General features: G+C 50.3%; 1 protein-coding gene across 1 annotated transcript; it reads left to right on the top strand.

The window, feature by feature from the left end:
* Window positions 1–11732: 11732 nt before the first annotated feature.
* On the top strand, window positions 11733–12881 carry LOC131478515 (small integral membrane protein 10-like protein 2A). Its single transcript, XM_058658587.1, has one exon. The coding sequence runs from the start codon at window positions 11892–11894 to the stop codon at window positions 12096–12098; it is 207 nt and encodes a 68-aa protein (XP_058514570.1). The 5' UTR covers window positions 11733–11891; the 3' UTR covers window positions 12099–12881.
* The last annotated feature ends 5847 nt before the right edge of the window (window positions 12882–18728 follow it).

Here is an 18728-nt window from a genome sequence, read left to right on the forward strand (position 1 = left end):
TCCTGAAGTTCCAGACTAGAACTGTTGATTACTGTTAGAAATCATAAGCGCAGGGCCCGGCGGCATGGCCTAGCGCCTAAAGTCCTCGCCTTGAAAGCCCCGGGATCCCATATGGGCGCCGGTTCTAATCCCGGCAGCTCCACTTCCCATCCAGCTCCCTGCTTGTGCCCTGGGAAAGCAGTCGAGGACGGCCCAATGCATTGGGACACTGCACCCGTGTGGGAGACACGGAAGAGGTTCCAGGTTCCCGGCATCGGATCGGCACGCACCGGCCCATTGCGGCTCACTTGGGGAGTGAATCATCGGATGGAAGATCTTCCTCTCTGTCTCTCCTCCTCTCTGTATATCTGACTTTGTAATAAAATAAATCTTTAAAAAAAAAAAGAAATCATAAGCGCAACAGCAGAACAAGATGCATTCAGAACCAAATGCAGCCAGATTATTTTTCAAAGCACCATATAACTAGAGCTGTTTCCTGGGTTGGATTCTGATCCGTATTCCTTCTTGTAAAGCTGGAGGCTGGGGAAAAATAAGAGGGACTTTTATCCTTTACCCTGTTAAAACATCAGTAATTTTTCCCTCTGACTCTTTCATGTATTCATTGAAACATAAAAGTTGATATAGCTTAGAACTACTTTTGGAAAAGTAAAAAGAAAATTCTGGAGCCCAGCACGGTGGCCTAGTGGCTAAAACCCTCGCCTTGAACATGCCAGGATCCCATATGGGCACCGGTTCTAATCCCAGCAGCTCCACTTCCCATCCAGCTCCCTGCTTGTGGCCTGGGAAGGCAGTCGAGGACGGCCCAAAGCCTTGGGACTCTGCACCCACGTGGGAGACCTGGAAGAGGTTCCTGATTCCTGGCTCCGGATCGGCACAGCACCGGTCATTGCACTCACTTGGGGAGTGAATGTTAGGACGGAAGATCTTCCTCTCTGTCTCTCCTCCTCTCTGTATAGATGACTTTGCAATAAAAATTAATTAATTAATTAAAAAAAGAGAAAATTCTAAAAGATTTCAAAGTTGAGATCCTCCTGCACCGGCAAGCCAGCTGGCCAGCCGGGGGTGCTGCAGGTGGCACATTAGGACCTGAGGATGCAGGCTCGCGGGGGAACTAGGGGCACAGCACAAGTGGGTGTGTGGGGACCTGGGAGCTTACCTCTAGGAAGGTGGTGCAAACATGGGGATTTGCCCACGTGCTTGGTCCTGGGCAAGGTGAGGAGAGGGGACGAGGAGAGCCCCAGGTGAGCACACTGCCCTCGTATGCTGGTGGACCATCCCTGGAGAACTTCAATAAGCCTGGATCTTGGATGTGTGGAGGGGGAAGGCACCAGGCCAGCACATGTGCCAGGAGCTTGGGACTCTGGTGGGCGGGCAGAGCTCTGGACCAGCAACACCATCCACTGGGCATCCAAAGGCTGGGATGAAGAACCTAAACACTCCTGGGCACAGGAATCGTGGATTGATTATGGAAAGGAGAAAGGGGACATGGGGTAGTGAGGACTGCTACGGGATTATCTTGCAGGTGAAGAATGACTCCTGAGGAACTACCAATGACAAGGCTACTGTACTTGCAGGTGAGCAAAGGGACTGAGACCTGGTGGTTTAGAGGGGAGAGAGCAGAAGAACTTTATGGATCAGACTGATGCACCAGCCCACCTGGGAGACCTGAGTTGGGCTTGTTAGCATGGAACTCTGCTGACCACCACATGCCAGTCCAAATGAAAGCTAGGGCTGGGGGTCTATCTGGCAGGACTAGATCCCAATACCTGACAATGAGTGTCAGAACAGGGGACGGGTCACATTAGGCAGGGCCATGACACTATCCAGCACGAGAAAGAACCAGATCTGGGGGTAGATTCTGTGGGGGACATGTGAGCCTAATCCTGTGGAATTACAAGTCCTGCTGGTTAGCTTTAGAGTTGGGGTGTTGATGGCCTGAGCTAGGCGTGACCATGGAACCTGCCAACACTCACGGACACTGGGATTGGGAAGAGGTGGGGCAGACCCAGGCTGCAGCAGCTGCACATACACTCTAAAACAGGATATGGGTGGACCAGGCCACAACACCAACCAGCTCATACAACGGCCAGGATGATGGGGGCAGGCTACCCTGGGTAACAACCTAGCACCTACTGGCACGAATGAGATCTAGGTCTGGGAGTGGGCCAAGCAGAGGAACTTGGGAAACTCCCTTAGTGGGTCATAGCTCTTGCTCATGAGCATGTGGTCCAGGCCTGAGGGTTGGGCAAGCTGGGCAAGGTAGCTCCATCCATGAGCAAGTGTGTCAGTTGGTTTTGGAAGGAGGCAGAGCAGGCAGGGCAGAGCAAACCTTAGTTCACTGGCAAGTGCAGAAACCAGGATGGAGTGCAGGTCATGCCGGGCTAGTGTATCAAATCTACCAGTTTACATGAGCCAGGGATGCGAGCAGACTGAGCAGAACCAGCTTGCAGCACCCACCAGTAAATGTTGGGACTAGAGGCTGGCCGGGTCAGGCCAGGCTACAGCATCCAAAGGCAAAGACCAAGACAGGGAAGATGCCAAGCTGGGACAGAGCAACCACTGGCATGTGTGAGATCTGTGGCTGGGAACAGGCCTGGCTGGGGAGCTAAGGGGACACCCTGGCTGGGTTGTGGTTCCCACTGGTGAGTACAAGGACTGGAGTGGGGGCTGGTCTGGACATGGCTGCAGTGTCCCTAGGCACAGGTGTGGACTGGCTCTGGGGTGTGCCAGACTGGGCTAGAATCCAGCACCCACTGGTGCTCGTGAGAACCAGGTTGGGTGTAGGACGGGGCTGGGCTAGGTCTGTGCCCCTTCCATGTGTGAGCTGTGTCTGGGTTTGGACCAGGCTTGGCTGGGCTTTAACACCCAACAACAGTAAGAACCAGAATGGGTGAGGGCCAGTCAGGAAAGGCTACTGTTCCGGCTAGGACAGCAGGTAGACTAAGTAGGGCTGGCCCATGGACCCACAGATGGGTGTGAGATCTGGCATTGGATGAGGTTCTAATGGAAGAGCTTGGGGAACTCCTCTGTTAGGAAGCAGTCCCTGAAGGTAAGCGCAAGAACCAAGACAGGGAACAGCCCAGACCAGGTCAGGTAATGGTACCTACTGGCATACATTTGGCTCAAGTCTGGGGCAACCCAGGCAGGGCCAGTTCATATCACCCTCTGGCAAATCTGAGCACCAGAATGGTGTGTGGGTCATGCCGGGTTAGACCGCAATACTAGTCAGTTCACATTAGGGTCAGGACAGGGGCTGGCTGGGCTGGCTTAGGCTGTAGTCCCCATCAGTGTGAGCTAGAACTGGGGGTGGGCTGGGCCAGGCCAGGCTCCCACTGGCAAATGCCAAGGTGAGGCAGGCCACGCTAGACTGGGCTGCAGCGCCCAACCAGCACACATGATATCCTAGGAGGAGGGAGAGAATCTCTTTCTCTTTCTCTCTCTCTCTCTCTCTCTCTCTCTCTCTCTCTCTCTCTCTCTCTCTCTCTCTCGTGTGTGTGTGTGAGAGAGAGATAGAGAGAGAAAGAGAGAGAGAGAGAGAAACTCTACTTCTCCCTTTTCTGTAACTCTGATTTTTAAAAATAAATGTATTTTTTTAAAAACTTTAACGTATGAGAAAGGTGTCATAGTGCAAAGAAGATGTCCCTTACTTCAAATGAGCATCAAACAGATTGTGACTGGCACAAGGACAATGGCTGAGATGAGATTTAAACTTGCACTTCTTTTCCAAATATTGACACCAATGCTGTATGACTTAACACCCATTCTTGCTACTGACTGGTGATAAAACTCTTAATAGGAATACTTTGCCGCCCCCCTGTGGCCAAGCAAATTATTACCGCTAGGTTTTGCTTCCCTTTAGAAAAAAAGAACTGTCTTTTCTGTTTCAATATTTTCCCTCCAGGAAAGACGTTACCTTAAGAGAATCAAGGAACACAAACTATCTTAGTTCACATTTGCTTTTGGTTTTGTCTGGGTGTTTTTCTCGTATGGAGGATTAAAATACAAGTGCATTTTACAGTAAGCACAGGCTTCACAAAAGTAACCATATTTGGGTCGAGTCTTGAGGGATGAGACTTTCCAACTGACATCAGGAGGAACATTGTGAGCAGCAGAAATGGCAGAAGCTAAGGCACAAATATGTGATGGAGTACTGTGGGGCTCTGAGTTAGGAAAGTGACATGATCAGATTGAGCCATTATTTGATTCAATCTACATGTGTCATGCAGGGTGCCGGCTGCGGGGATAACAGCAGTGAAAAAAACACTCATGGAGCTTTCAGTCTAGCTGGGGAGAGGGACATAAAGCAAATGAATGTATAATAAGTCCATGGAGAAAATAAAGTAGGGGATGGGAAGAGAGATGGGCCAGACAATGCCATTTTAGACAGGGTGATAAAGGCAGGTATGTGTCCCTGACCAGGTGATGTTTGGACATGGGCAAACGAAGAGAGGGAGCGAGGCTTGTGAATGAACGGAAATGGCCCTAGGATGTGGGCACGTTTGGTGAACAAGAACCAAGAGGTGGCTAGATCCACCCCCTCACTGTGCAAGAATCCACTCAAGATGAACTGCAGTCCTACATAAGACCTGCGAGTATGAAGTTGCTGGAATAAAACGTAGGGGAAATACTCCAAGACATCAGAGTAGGGAATGGCTTCTTGGAAAAAACCCGCAAAGTGCAGGCAACAAAAGCAAAACTAAACAAATGGGACTGTATCAAACTAAGACACTTCTGCACAGCAAAGGAAATGATCAACAGAGTGAAGAGAGATTCAATAGTACAGGACAAAAAGATTTGCATGCTACCTATGTGACAAAGGAGTCATAGCCAGAATGTATCAGCAACTTAACAAACTCAACAACAAAGAAAACAACCAATTCAGTTGAAAAATGGGCAAGGGACTTGAATAGCCAGTTCTCAAAAGAAGCAATTCAAATGGCCCACAAATATACAAAGAAATACTCGATATCACTAGCCATCAGGAAAACACAAATCAAAATCTCACCCCTGCCAGAATGGCGAAAATAAACAACTGCTGACAAGCATGTGGAGAAAGATAAACACACACTGTTGGTGGGAGCGTAATGTGGAGATTTCTCAAAGAACTAGAAATACAGTTTCTGTATGATCCAGCAATCCCACTACTGGGTATGTACTCCAAAGACATGAACACCTCATATCAAAGAAATGCTTGCTTCACCATGTTTATTGAGCAGCACAGTTCAGAATACCTAAAATATGGAATCCGCCAAGGTGTCCATTATATATGAGTGGATTTTTTAAAATGTGGTATCCATATACAATGGAATGCTATTCAGCTATAAAAAAAATACAATTCTACCATTCACAGCAAAATGTATGCCACTGGAGGACATCATGATTGAGGGAAATAAACCAGAGAGAGACAAATACTGTGCCTTTTCCCTTAAATGTGGGAGCTAAAATTTAAAAAAAAAAAGAACAAAACAATTTAAAAACCATTAAATGCTTTGTATATCACTATGGTTGCAAATATAGTTTTTTCTAAAGATTTATTTTTATTTTTATTGGACAATCAGATCGACAGAGAGGAGAGACAGAGAGAAAGTTCTTCCAAATGCTGATTCACTCCCCAGCAAATATAGTTCTGTGAAACTTTGTTTTGTATCTATCAAACCAATGGTTAAGAATGTTACACTGGGAGAATCAAGATGGCAGAATAGGGTAAGGACATGTTTAAACAGATGGAGAAACATTAGCCAGTGTGAAGCAGGGAGGGCACATTCCAGGAAATAGAAGATGACAGAATGATAGCAGAGGGGCACCTGGAGACTGACAGACATGGGAAAGCAGCGGAGACAACAGTGTGGTGTGGTGTTGCAGTGACAGATACCCCAGTGGCATTCAGCAAGTAGCAGTCTAAACTGTATTGGCAGCTGGAACAAGGTGGGAAGGGACTTTTAACAGAAGTTCAGGAGGTGAACCCAGACAAAGAAAAGCCCATCATGCTGGTCTGTTTGATTTGAACAGGAGCAGAGACAGAGCAGCAGGTCCCAGACAGGCAGTGCAGGAACGGGGTGGATTTCACAGCCCAGGCTGCCCCACCCCCCCAGCCAAATCGGGCACCATTTTGTTTAAGGAGACAAAGGCTATAGGACAATACTGCACATTCACTGAGCTGGGAGTGAACTCATTTCTGGCTCAGTGAAATGCAATAACCTGGTATCCTACAGGTTCCACCCAAGAGGAAGGAGAACAGAACAGGTTGGACAGCTGCCCCAGCCAAGTGAAGACAGCAAAATCTGGGTGAATGGAGACTCTAAGGTGGACTATGTCAGCCAATGGACCTTGGAGTGATTTTCTCATCCTTGGATTGGCGAGATCAACAGCATTTCAGAACCATCAAAACCAGTTAAGCAGATCCCTCGGAGTATGATCCACATCAGGGACCCTGGGTTGATATCTGGTGGCCATTTCCCATCTTTGGTTGCTGAGGCAGTTGGGAGGCTGCGTGTGGTTTCTCCCCTTGTCTCCCCCATTCCCTCAGATAGAGAAGAAGAAAAAGAAAATTTGGAAACAATGGTCTCGCCTACTTTTCCCTAACCCTCAATCCTTCCCACCCTGATCAACTATGTAAACATCATAAAAAAATATGTAACTGAACTGGTCATTTTCCTCATTATTGTTCATAGCCCTACCTACCTATATTTCCAATAAACTAAGGGTCTTCTTGTTTTTTACTTGTTAAGTCCCTGATTTAGTGAAATCTTAATTCTTTTTACTACAGTGTAAATTTAAAATATGTTATCTTAAAAACAAAAGAAGAAAAGAGAAAGGGAGGGAGAGAGGAAGAAAAAAAGAGAGATGGAGGGAGTGGGAGGAAGAGTGTGTGGGGAGGAGGGAGGAAAGCAATATAGCATTATATTCTTGGAATTATATCTACAAACTACATTGAATTCCTTAAAAATGGATGCATTAGAAGAAACTTGCTTGCCAATAAAATCATGGAAGGCAATGATTCTTTAAAAGAAAACGAGGTGGGCCACAGAAGCCAATGGGGCGCAACTGGCAATGGGAAGGGGATTGGAAGGGGGTGGGAAGTAAGGTAGCAGAGCCCTGAGTCCTGTGATCGTGGAGCGCCCTGTGACAGGGCAAGGATGGAGTGTGCAGCCTCAGTGGGATGGGAACTGAACTTCATGTGTGCAGGGTGAGGAGGGGATGGGGAATGTTATTGTGGTGCAGCTGGTTAAGCTGTCATCAGCAATGTCATCGTCCTTTACAAGCACTGGTTCAATTCCAGGCTGTTCCACTTCGAATCCAGCTCTCTGTTAATGCACAAAGAAAAGCAGCCCAAGATGGCCCAAATTCCTGGGGTCCCTGCAGCCACAATGCGAAATTTGGACAGAGTTCCAAGACCCTGCCTTCAGCCTGGCCCAGCCCCAGTTGTTGTGGCCATTTGGGGAGTGAATCTATCTTTTAAATAAATAAATAAATCTTAAAACAAAACAAAACACTGAGGCAGAGGGCATGCATTTTACAAATTGCTCAAGGTCATGCAGACTTAGTAAAGTTGGAAACTGAACCCGAGCAGGTGTCTCCAAAGTCTTTGGTTTTAGCCACTAAGCCCCACCCTGCAGATGTACTGTCCCTAGAAATATTCTCTTGGCAGCAACAGAAATGAGGAGCAGCCAAGCTTGGGACACAAAGGTCCCCAGGCAGAGTAGGACACAAGGGAGCCAGGTTTCCCAACAAGCCTTGCTTAGGAGAGGCTTGTGTCCAACTGGGTAATTCTCAGCACTGAGCTAAGGGACCATGGCAGGACCAGAGCTATGAACATAAGATTTGCTCTGGTCCTGGTGCAGGAGCCTAGTGGCTAAAATACTTACCTTGCATGCACCAGGATCCCATATGGGCACCGGTACATGTCCCAACAGTCCCACTTCCCCTCCAGCTCCCTGCCTGTGGCCTGGGAAAGCAGTCGAGGACAGACCAAAGTCTTGGGACCCTGAACCCGTGTGGGAGATCCAGAAGAAGCTCCTTGCTCCTGGCTTCAGATCAGCTCAGCCTGGCCTTTGTGGCCACTTGGGGAGTGAATCACTGGACAGAAAATCTTCCTCTCTGTTTCTCCTTTCTGTATATCTGACTTTCCAATGAAAACAAATAAATCTAAAAGAATTATTTTTTAAAAGACTTGCTGTGCATACAGAGACAAGAACCATGTACTGTATATATTTACTGCACACAGAGACAAGAACTACGTGCTGTATATATTTAAAACCACAGGCCTGCGACAAACATTTGAGGCAATGATGGATTCCCACATCTTTTACCAGAGTGCTTCACTTGGAGTCTTGGTCTTGCCTCTGCTTCCAATTCCAGCTTCCCTAATGCACACCCTGAACACAATGGTAATGCTTTAATTACTTGGGTCCCTGCTACCAGCCATGAGGTAAATCCAAACTACATTCTGGGCCCCAGGCTTCAGTGTGACTTAGCCCGGATATTGTGGGTTATTCGGGAAGCAAACCAGCAAATGAAGAAGCTTACGCTCTTTCATTTGCTCTCACTCTCTGCCTTTTAAATAAATAAAAATAAATATGTACCATTTTTAAGAAAGCATGGGTAGAATGAGAGCACCAGGAAACACTAGCCCCAGCTGTAGGCAACTGCCTAGGTTGCATTGTACCTAGGCAAGTGTTAACACTGCTGGGAGAAAAGAAACTAATAGCTGGCAGGTTTCCTGAGCCTGGGTAATGCCAAATTTGTGTTTAACTATACCAGTATTCCAGCATAGTCACCTATTTTATTTTTTTTAAGATATGTAGGGCACAGATCCCAACACGCCAACAGAAAGGGTCTGAGGACCTGCGCTGAAGTGTGTGTCAGCACTGGGTAGGCAGGCAGAGTCCCAGGTTGGCACGGCACACCACCAGAGGCCCAGGCACAAGGGCTGTGGATTGCTCAGGGAAGAGGGTCTGGAGATGTGCGGGAGGGAGGACTGCGGAGGGAGAACGTGACAGGTGAGGAGTGACTTCTGGGGGACTTCCACCAACCAGACTACTGCACTTGAGCAGGTAAACAAGAGAGCTGAGATTGAGTGGTTTAAAGGAGGGAAACTGGAGGACATTTTGGGGCCACCCAATACGTCTGTCCATGTGGGAGACCTGACCTGGGATTGTTGGTATCAACCATTGCCTACCAGTGCACACAAAAGCCATGGCTGGATAGCCTGTCTGGTGGGGCTCGACCACAGTACCCACCAGTGAGTATTGGAGCAGGGAATGGACCATGTTAGGCTGGGTCATGACACTAACCAGCTTATAAGAGAACTGGGTTTGGGAGCAGATTCTGTGGGGGATCACGGGTTCACCCCTGTGAGTCTACCATACCAGCTGGTTTATGGGCTGAGGGTGGTGATGGGCTGAACTGGGCATGACTATGGAATTCAACAATATTCATGAGTACTGAGGGTGGAAACAAGCTAGTCCAGGCTGTAGCACCCGCAGGCACACCCAAAAATTGGGTGGGGGGTGGGCCAGACTGGGCCACAACATCCACCAGCACACACAAAGACCAACATTGGAGTCAGACTGTCAGGTAACGGCCTAGCACCTATTGGCATGCATAAGATCTGGGACAGGGAGTTGGCCTGGTGGAAGTGAGTCAGGCCAGACCTGGTTGCTTCATTTGTCGGCAGGTGTATGGTTTGGCCCTGTAGGGGGCAGACCAGGCAGAGCAAGGCCAAACCAAAGCACACTAACATATGCGAGAGCTAGGACAGGGTACAGACCATGCCGAGTTAAGCTAGGCTATCACACCTACCACTTTACAGAAAAGCCAGAGATGAGGTAAGGCTGGGCAGGGCTAGGCTGCAGCACCCAACAGTGAGAGGTAGAACTGGGGGCAGGCTAGGCCAGGCTAGGCTGCAGCATCTGATGGCAAAGGCCAAGCTAGGTGATGGGTTATGCCGAGCTGGGTCAGAGCAACCACCATCATATACAAGATCTATGGCTGGGAGTGAGCCTGGTCAGGGAGCTAAGGGACACCCCCAACTGGGCTGCAATTACCACTAGTGTGTACAAGAGCCAAAATGGGGGTGGGAAACTGGGCTGGACATGGCTGCAGGATTCCTTGGCATGGGTGTGGACTGGGTCTGGGGCTAGACTCCAGCACCCGCTGGTGCTCACAAGAGCCAGGATATGTATAGAACAGGCTGGGCTAGGTCTCTGCACTCACTGAACCAAACAAGAGCTGGGCCCGGGGGTGAATCAGGCATGACTGGGCTGTAGCACCCACTGATACAAGCCAGAACGGGTATGGGCTGGTTGGGCAAGGCCACTGTTCCTGCCAGGACAGGAGGTAGACTATGTCAAGCTTGGACAAGGACCCACAAGTGTGTTACGAGATCTGCCACTAGGAGGTTACGTGATAGAGGAGCTTGGGGAACTCCTTTGTCAGGACGCAGTCCCTGCAAGTGAGCACAAGAACCAAGACTGGGAGCAGCTCAGACCAACCAGGTTATAGTACTCCCTGGTATACATGTGGCTCAGGTCTGGGGGTGGGCCAAGTTGGGCCAGTTCATACCACCACTAGCAGATGTGAGAACCAGGGCAGGATGCAGGATGGGCTGAGCTGGGCAACAATACCAGCCAGTTCACATTAGGGTTGGGACTGGGGGCAGGTTGGGCTGGGCCAGGCTTCAGCACCTGCTAGTGGATGCTGACGTGAGGTGAGCCATCCCAGTTTGGGCTGCAGCTCCAACCAGCGCACAAGTAAGACTTGGGATGGGGCTACTGCTCTTGCTGGTGAGTGTGAGAGCTGGGACTGGGGCAGACCAGGCTGGGCAGGGCTATAAAATCTGTTGGCCTGAATGTGAGCTGGGTTAGGGAAGATCCAGGCTGTGTAAGCAGGCATACCCACTGGTGCATGCATGAGCCAGAGTAAGTGCAGGCTGCTTGGACTTCGCCACAGCATCAGCTGGCAAGTGCTGAGACTGGGGGCAAGTACCTTAAGACTAGATCACAGAACCACCCGGAAAGTACAAAATCTGGGGCTGGGAGTGTACCCAGGAGGGAAACTGGACATCCCTCTGATGGGCTGCAGTTTGCACTGGTGAGCATGCAAACCAGGGCTGGGGGGAGGCCTGGCCGGACAGGCAGTAGCACCCACCAACATTAAGTGTGGGCTGGATAGTGGAGTCAGTTGGGCTGAGCTGGGCTGCAGCACTCATTGATGTGTACAAAAGCTGAATGGCATGGGGACAGACCAGACCAGTCTGCTGCCAGTCTGCTGCACATCCTGGCATGTGCAAGAAACCATGGCTGTGAGCAAGGTCTGGTGGGGGTTATTGAGGGTCTCTCTGATTAGGCTGCAGTTCCCGCTGGTGTATGTGAAGGCTGAGTGTGTGGTGGTCAGGGTTAGGCTGGGCAGCAGCATTCATTGATTTGTGTATGAGATGGGGCCGGAGACAGAACTGACTGGGAGACTGCAACCACCTGTGTGTATGTGTAGACTGATGTGGGTGATGGACTAAGCTGGACCGTTTATTGGCTAGCACGCACGAGTCAGATCTGGAATTACTTCAGCCGAGGTTTCTTTGGGGAACGCCCCCACCAACCAGAACACTGAACTCAGAACTCCAGCTATGGTGAAAATCACAGGATCTGGCAGGCGCGGGGCGGGCTTTGTGACGTCAGGCCTAGCGGCCGGGCCGAGAGCAACCGGTGGCTAGCCAGGCGACACCCTGAGCGTGAGCGTGGACTCGGCTGCTCCGCGACCCGCTCGCCGGCCCGCCGGCCTAGCTGCCGCCTGCCAGGCTCCCTGAGCGTGCCGAGCGCGGGTCAGCGGCCGGGGCGGAAGGCCCGGGGCGACGCGGAGAGGGCCGGCCGGGATTGAGGTGCGCCGGTCTCTATATGGCGGCGCCTCTGTCCGGCCTGGCTGTCCGGCTGTCGCGCTCGGCCGCCGCCCGTTCCTATGGGGTCTTCTGCAAGGGGCTGACCCGCACGCTGCTCATCTTTTTCAACCTGGCCTGGCGGCTGCGCATCAACTTCCCTTACCTCTACATCGTGGCTTCCATGATGCTCAACGTGCGCCTGCAGGTCCACATTGAGATCCACTAAAGGGCCTCCCGTGACTCACCGCAGCTGGACTGCATGCACGCGCGCCTCAGAGACCCAGCATGAAGGACACAAGAAAGACGCTAGACACCTGCCGAGCCGGAGTGGTGGCAGAAAGAGACCGCTGGGAAAGACTCCTGCGGGGCCTGGACAGAACCCAGAACCCAGAAGCCGGCCCGCAGGGGCGGAACTTCCCAGAGCCAGGCCTCGGGGTTGGAGGTGAGGCAGGCCCTGCGCGTCACCGACCTCTTGCTCCGAGGGCCGGCAAGAAGAGACGCCATCCGCGCAGCCGCTGGTCCCTTTTCTGCCGCAGAAGTGCGTGTGACCGCGGAGACCATGTGCGGCGCCGGCGAGGCTCCAGAACGGGACTGGCCGGCAGCCTGCCACAGGAGATGCTGCCCGGAAGGAAAACCCCAGGGCCGAAACTGCCGGGCGTTTTAAAGGCGGGACCGCGATGTGCTGCGGCCTGAGAGCAGGAAACACCTCACAGGGCATGCGGACAGCGAGCCCCGCGCCGTTGGAATTGGCAATTCCGGGCCACCGCCACAGTAGTTAAGGCACAAGCAGAACAATAAACAGTAGCGAGATTAAATTTAGAGCCGTTTTAGGATGATTTCTTTCGCATTAAGGCTGGATGCAACAGCCTGACCCCTCGTCAGCCCCCTGCCTCGACTGGTTCGACCAGAGTTACGGAGAACCCCTCGCGTGGGTGCATGTGGGAGGCGGCACCCAGGGGGCGTTCTCAGCGGTGATATCTCGACAGTCACCTCGAGAAGCCGGCGCGGGTCACCCTGCAGAAGTGGGCGTCAGTCGAGGCCACCCGCTGGAAAGCATGGCTGAGCGCTGGCTGTGCAGACGCGGTTCCTGCCTCGGGTGTGATAGCCATGATGGTCTGCAGCACAGCTGGCTCGTCCTGCTCACACCGCGCCGACTCCAGCTCAGGCCCGGCAGCCCCGCCTGGGTGCGGCCTCCATTTGGCTCTGGTTAGACGCCTGGGGACAATGGAACAGGTGCACCAGGAGGTCGAGCAAGCGATTGTCCCTCAGCAGTTTCCCCAGTCACAAGGACGCAGCATCTTTTACACTAAGATTCTTGCCTGTCATGGTTCATGCATAACTTTTAATAAAGGTCATTTAAGAAAAGTGTATGTTTTTAAGGATTCCAAAAGTGAGGGGGGATTATTGAGTTCATATATCAATTTCTATTCTGTGCTGGATTCTTACGCTGCAGTATGCTCTTTTAGTGTTTTTGGGAAAATGGACATTAAAATTGTTGTTTAGCATAATAAATACGTCTTATTTAAAAAAAAAAAAGAAAAGAAAGAAAAGAAAGAAAATCACAGGGTCTGTGGTCTGACCGTAGAGTGCATGTGTCAGAACTGGGTCTTCACAGTTGCTGAGGCCTGTGCAGTGGATAGCATGCCCAAATGCTCATGAGGGACATGACAGCCAGTTCATGGAGGTCTGAAGAGGATATCTAGTGCCATAGAGGGCAGAACAAATTGAACAACTCCCCGGACAAATCTGGGTGAATGGGGGCTCTAAGGTGGACTATGTCAGCCAATGGACCTTGGAACGATTTCCTCAACCTCGGAACAACAAAATCAGCAGCATCTCAGAACCATCAAAACCACTTAAGCAACACCCTCGGAACATCAGGGGTCCTGGGATGACACTGGGTGGCCTCCCCCCATTCCTGGGTACTGTTGCAGTTGGGCTGCTGAGAGCAGTCCTGTCCCCTTCTCTCCCCACTTTCTGCAAATAAAAGAAGGAAAAGGAGATTGGAGGCAGTTGTCTCATTCACTTCCCCCCATTCCTCAACCCTTCCTACACTAACTGGTGGTGCACATGGGCATGCATCCCTCTCAACTATGTAAACATCATCAAAAATGAAATGAATTTAATATTAAAAAAGAAAAGAAATAACAAAAAACTATGCAAGAATACATTCCACAGGGCACCCCATCACTGAGAAGTGGTGAAGAAGGACCCGCCAAGGATGCCTAAATCCAATGAGGTACAATGAAAGCCAGGAGAGTATATCACTTGCACGGGAGAGAATGGAAAAAAAGTTGACTGTTGAATTTTTCAGAAGGAACTCTGCCAAGGCATTCTACATGGGAGGAAGCAGTCAACCAAAAGCCAAAGCCCTCAGAGGCAGGTGTTCTTCCTAAGACACATTGAAGCTCATTAGGGAGACTCAGCAGCAACCAGAGAAGGACTGAGACAGATCAGTGTGAGCAGCCTGAGAAGGGAAGCTGTGGAAGAGGAGGAGTGTGTCCACAGAGCTCCTGGTTAGCAAAGCCAGAGCCCCAGGCACCACACATGTCTAAGATAACTGGCCATGTGCTCTCCTCTGCTCCTCTCTGGGGATGTGAGGATCCACCTGAGGACTCCTGATCAGTTAGGAAACAGGAAGCCACAGGTTCCTGTTTGCTATGAAATGTGGGTTCCCAAATGAATACAAGCAGCCGGAACAGGCATTGAGTTGTTCCCTTTTCTCTAAGTGGGGATCCCTCTGGCTGCTCCCTCTTGAAAACTTGTTCATTCATTTCTCCTTCTCTTCCTTCTCTTCCCCCTCCTTTCTTTTTTAAAGATCGATTTTTTTTTATTGCAAAGGCAGATATACACAGAGGAGGAGAGACAGAGAGGAAGATCTTCTGTCCAACAATTGACTCCCCAAGTGACTGCAACAGCCAGAGCTGCGTCGATCTGAAGCCAGGAGCCAGGAAATTCCTCCAGGTCTCCCTCGCGGGTGCAGGGTCCCAAAGCTTTGGGCCATCCTCGACTGGTTTCCCAGGCCACAAGCAGGGAGCTGGATGGGAAGTGGAGCTGCTGGGATTAGAACCGGTGTCCACATGGGATCCCGGTGTGTTCAAGGCAAGGACATTAGCCGCTAGGCCACCGCGCTGGTCCCTCTTCTCCCTCCTTTTAAAGATTTATTTATTTTGGGCATGGTGCAATGGCTCAAGCGGTTAAATCCTCCCCTTGCAAATACCAAGATCCCATATGGGCATTGGTTCATGTCCAGCAGATGGAAGATCTTTCTTTTCTTTCTCTCTCTTTTTTAAAGTTTTATTTTTAATGGAAAGGAAGATTTACAGAGAGAAGGAGAGATACAAAGACCTTCATCTATTGTTTCACTGCTCAAATGGCCGCCAACAGCTGGAGCTGAGTTGATTCAAATCCAGGAGTCAGGAGCTTCTTCCAAATCTCCCATGTGAGTGTAGAGTCCCAAGGCTTTGGGCCATCCTCAACTGCTTTCCCAACCATAAACAGGGAACTGGATCAGAAGTGGAGCCTCTGAGACATGAACCAGTGCCCACATGGGATGTTGACACTTAGAGATGGATGATTTGCTTGTGAATGACCCACAGTGCTGTCCCCTTTTCTCTCTCTCTCTTTTTTTCATTTTTCATCATGTCTTTTTTTTATTAATTACATTGCATAATGTGACACAGTTTCATAGGCTCTGGGATTCCCTCAACCCCTCCCCGTGCCCTCCCCCCATGGTGGATTCCTCCACCTTGTTGCAGTATTACAGTTCAAATTCAGTCAAGATTCTTTCATTGCAAGCATATGCCAAGCATAGAGTGCAGAATCTTATTGTCCAGATAAATTCAATGGTTTCTTGGGGGAGACCATCTCTGGTCTGAAGGCAGAACTAGTAGAATATCATTCCGATCAATTAAAAGCCACAACACAACATCAACAGCAATTTACAACATTATGGAATTATTTGACGTGGTATTGAGTAATCAATATGTTAAAAAATGCAAGTTCTTAACCACATCCTGTGACTACGTCATTGACATTTCAATTTTAGTTTATGTACAACCTGCTTCTATACACCCTAAAATAGCTATAGGGTACTATCCTTTTCTCTTCTCATTAAAACCTGCCGAGAGGGACCGGCGTGATAGCCTAGTGGTTAAAGTCCTTGCCTGTCACATGCCAGGATCCTGTATGGGTGCTGGTTCATATCCTGAAGTCCTGCTACCCATCCAGCTCTCTGCTTGTGGCCTGGGAAAGCAGTCGAGGACGGCCCAAAGCCTTGGGACCCTGCACCTGCATATGAGACCCAGAAGAGGCTCCTGGCTTCAGATTGGTTCAGCGCTGCCCATTGTGGCTGCTTGGTGAGTGAATCAACAGATGGAAGATCTTCCAGTCTGTCTCTCCTCCTCTCTGTATGTTTGACCTTCCAATACAAATAAAAATCTTAATTAATCAATCAATAAAGCTGCCGGGACAGGCACTGGATTGATTCACTCTCATGGAGAGAGGTTCCCTCTGGCGGCCCCACTTTCATAAACCTCTCATCTCTGTCTCCTTTTATCATTACACATCACTCCCATCTTGAAACTCCGGCTCATGCTACACTGGTCGCAGCAGCTGGATCATTTCCTGTTTCCTCACATGGCAGAGGGACTTAAAAGAACTAGAGTGCCCCCTTCAACTTCTCTTTTTAAGGGTGCTCATTTGTGAAGGCTCTGCCATCGGCATCTTATCCCCTCCTAATTGCCCCATCTGTCAATTCTATTGCACAGTTGATTTGATTTCCAAACAGGAATGGGGGTGGAGAGGGCACATTGAGACCATAACCAGGAACTGGAGCCAGACATGGGGAGAGAGAAAAGGAGTGGGCTCAAATGCAGAAGTGGACCACGAACAGTTTGTTAAAGGAATTAAATTCTCAGAAACTCTGGTCTAGAATCTTCAACTCTAATGGTCAGGAAGCCTTCTAGGGAGTGTTGCGTGTTGACTTTGTTTCATCTGCAGGAATCCTCCCCCCCCCCTCCGCCCTGCAGTCTCCTGGGAAATGTGAGGCCACTCTTTGCTTGAACCTCATCAGCTGCTTCCTGAAGTATTCATGTGTGCTTAAAGACGCCTATCCCAAATGGCTCTTTCTAAAGGTAGCCCACCAAAATCCACCTCTCTTGTCCATTGTGCCCACTGGAGTAGGCTCTGGGCTCTGGGTGCATCACAGATCTTCTCAGTAATCTCAGTTGTCCCCTGGTGTTCTGCACATGTCAAGCCCTCTTTGGCAGCACACTTCTCGCTGAATCCTCACAACAAGCACAGCGGAGGGAGGAAGTATTCTACCTGTCATACCAGGGAAGAATCTGAGTCAGTGAAGGGAGGGCTGGTGAGTTGGCAGCAGGCCTGGTAGGTTGCAGAGGTGTGACATCTGCTAGAAGTACCTGGTTTTAAAGTTGGGACTCTTCCAATGCCTCCGCTCTGCCTCCAGGCCCCTCCCTCTCCCCGGGCAGCTAGTCAACTTTTTAAAAATACTTTTTATTTTATTTTAATTGGAAAGTCAAATATACAGAGAAGAGAGAGAGAGAAAGATTTCTTTCGTCTGATGATTCACTCCCCAAGCAGCCTCAACGGCCAGAACTGCACCAATCCAAAGCCAGGAGCCAGGAACCTCCTCCAGGTCTCTTACGCGGGCACAGGATCCCAAGTTTTTGGGCCATCCTTGATTGGTTTCCCAGGTCACACGCAGGGAGCTGGATGGGAAGCAGGGCTGCCGGGATATGAACCTGCGCCCATATGGGATCCTGCATGTGCTAGGCGAGGACTTTAGCCGCTAGGCCACTGCGCCAGGCCCTGGTCAACCTTTTTTTTTTTAGACAAATTCCTTTTCTCCTTCCTGTATCTGGGGGAGGGGAGGATACAATTGGAGAGACCACACCCAGTCTCCCAACTGCCTCAGTACCCGATGTCATCTCAGGATCCCCGTTGTGGAGCATGTTCTGAGGGTGGCGCTCAAGTGGTTTGGATAGTTCTGAGATGCTGTTGATATTACCGCTCCAATGATGAGGAGATCCATCCAGGGTCAATTGACTGACATAGTCCATCTCTGAGTCTCCATTCGCCCAGAAGATTGCTGTTGAGCTTCACTGGGGTAGTTGATCGATTTGTTCTGCCCTCCTTCCTCTGTAAACCAATGGGTGCTGCAGCCTAGCCCAGCCCTGCCCACCACACACTCAGCCCTCACTTACAGCAGGGGGAGCTGTAGCCCAGTCAGAGTGATCCCCAATAACCCCAACTGGTCCAGCCCCTGGTCTGATTGCTGTGCCTGCCAACATGCACAGGGGACTAGTCTTGTCTGTCCTACATCCCATTCAGATCTCATATACATCATTGGGCATTGAAGCGTTACTTAACACAACTGACTTTACCCTCTAGCCCACATTCATGCCAGCAGGTGCCACTGCCTGTCCAGCCAGGCCCACCCCCAGTCCTGGTTCTCATGTTCACCAGTGAGAATTGCAGCCCATCAGAGAGGTGCCCACAGCCTCCCCCTTGGACCCACTTCCAGTCCCCGATCTTGCACTCTCCAGGTGGTTCTACAGTCCAGCTTGACAGGACTTGCCCCCAGTTCCAGCACTTGCCAGCTGATGCTGTGGCAAAACCAACTCGCCTGCCCTTACTCTGACTCATGCCTGTGCCAATGGATACAATCGGTTAGCCCAGCCTCGCTGTCTACCTATCCTAGTTCACAAATAGGCTAACAGATGTTGTAGCCCTGCCCGGCCTGGTCTGCCACCAGCCCTAGTTCTCAGGCTCACCAGCAGGAGCAGTGACCCAGCAGGGGAGTCCCCACTACTCCGCTACTGAGCTCAACACC

Source organism: Ochotona princeps, chromosome X, assembly GCF_030435755.1.
Source record: "Ochotona princeps isolate mOchPri1 chromosome X, mOchPri1.hap1, whole genome shotgun sequence".
NCBI classification, from domain to species: domain Eukaryota; kingdom Metazoa; phylum Chordata; class Mammalia; order Lagomorpha; family Ochotonidae; genus Ochotona; species Ochotona princeps.

Coding starts and splice junctions, on each gene's coding strand:
- LOC131478515 (XM_058658587.1), top strand. CDS start 11,892: ATGGCGGCGCCTCTGTCCGGCCTGGCTGTCCGGCTGTCGCGCTCGGCC.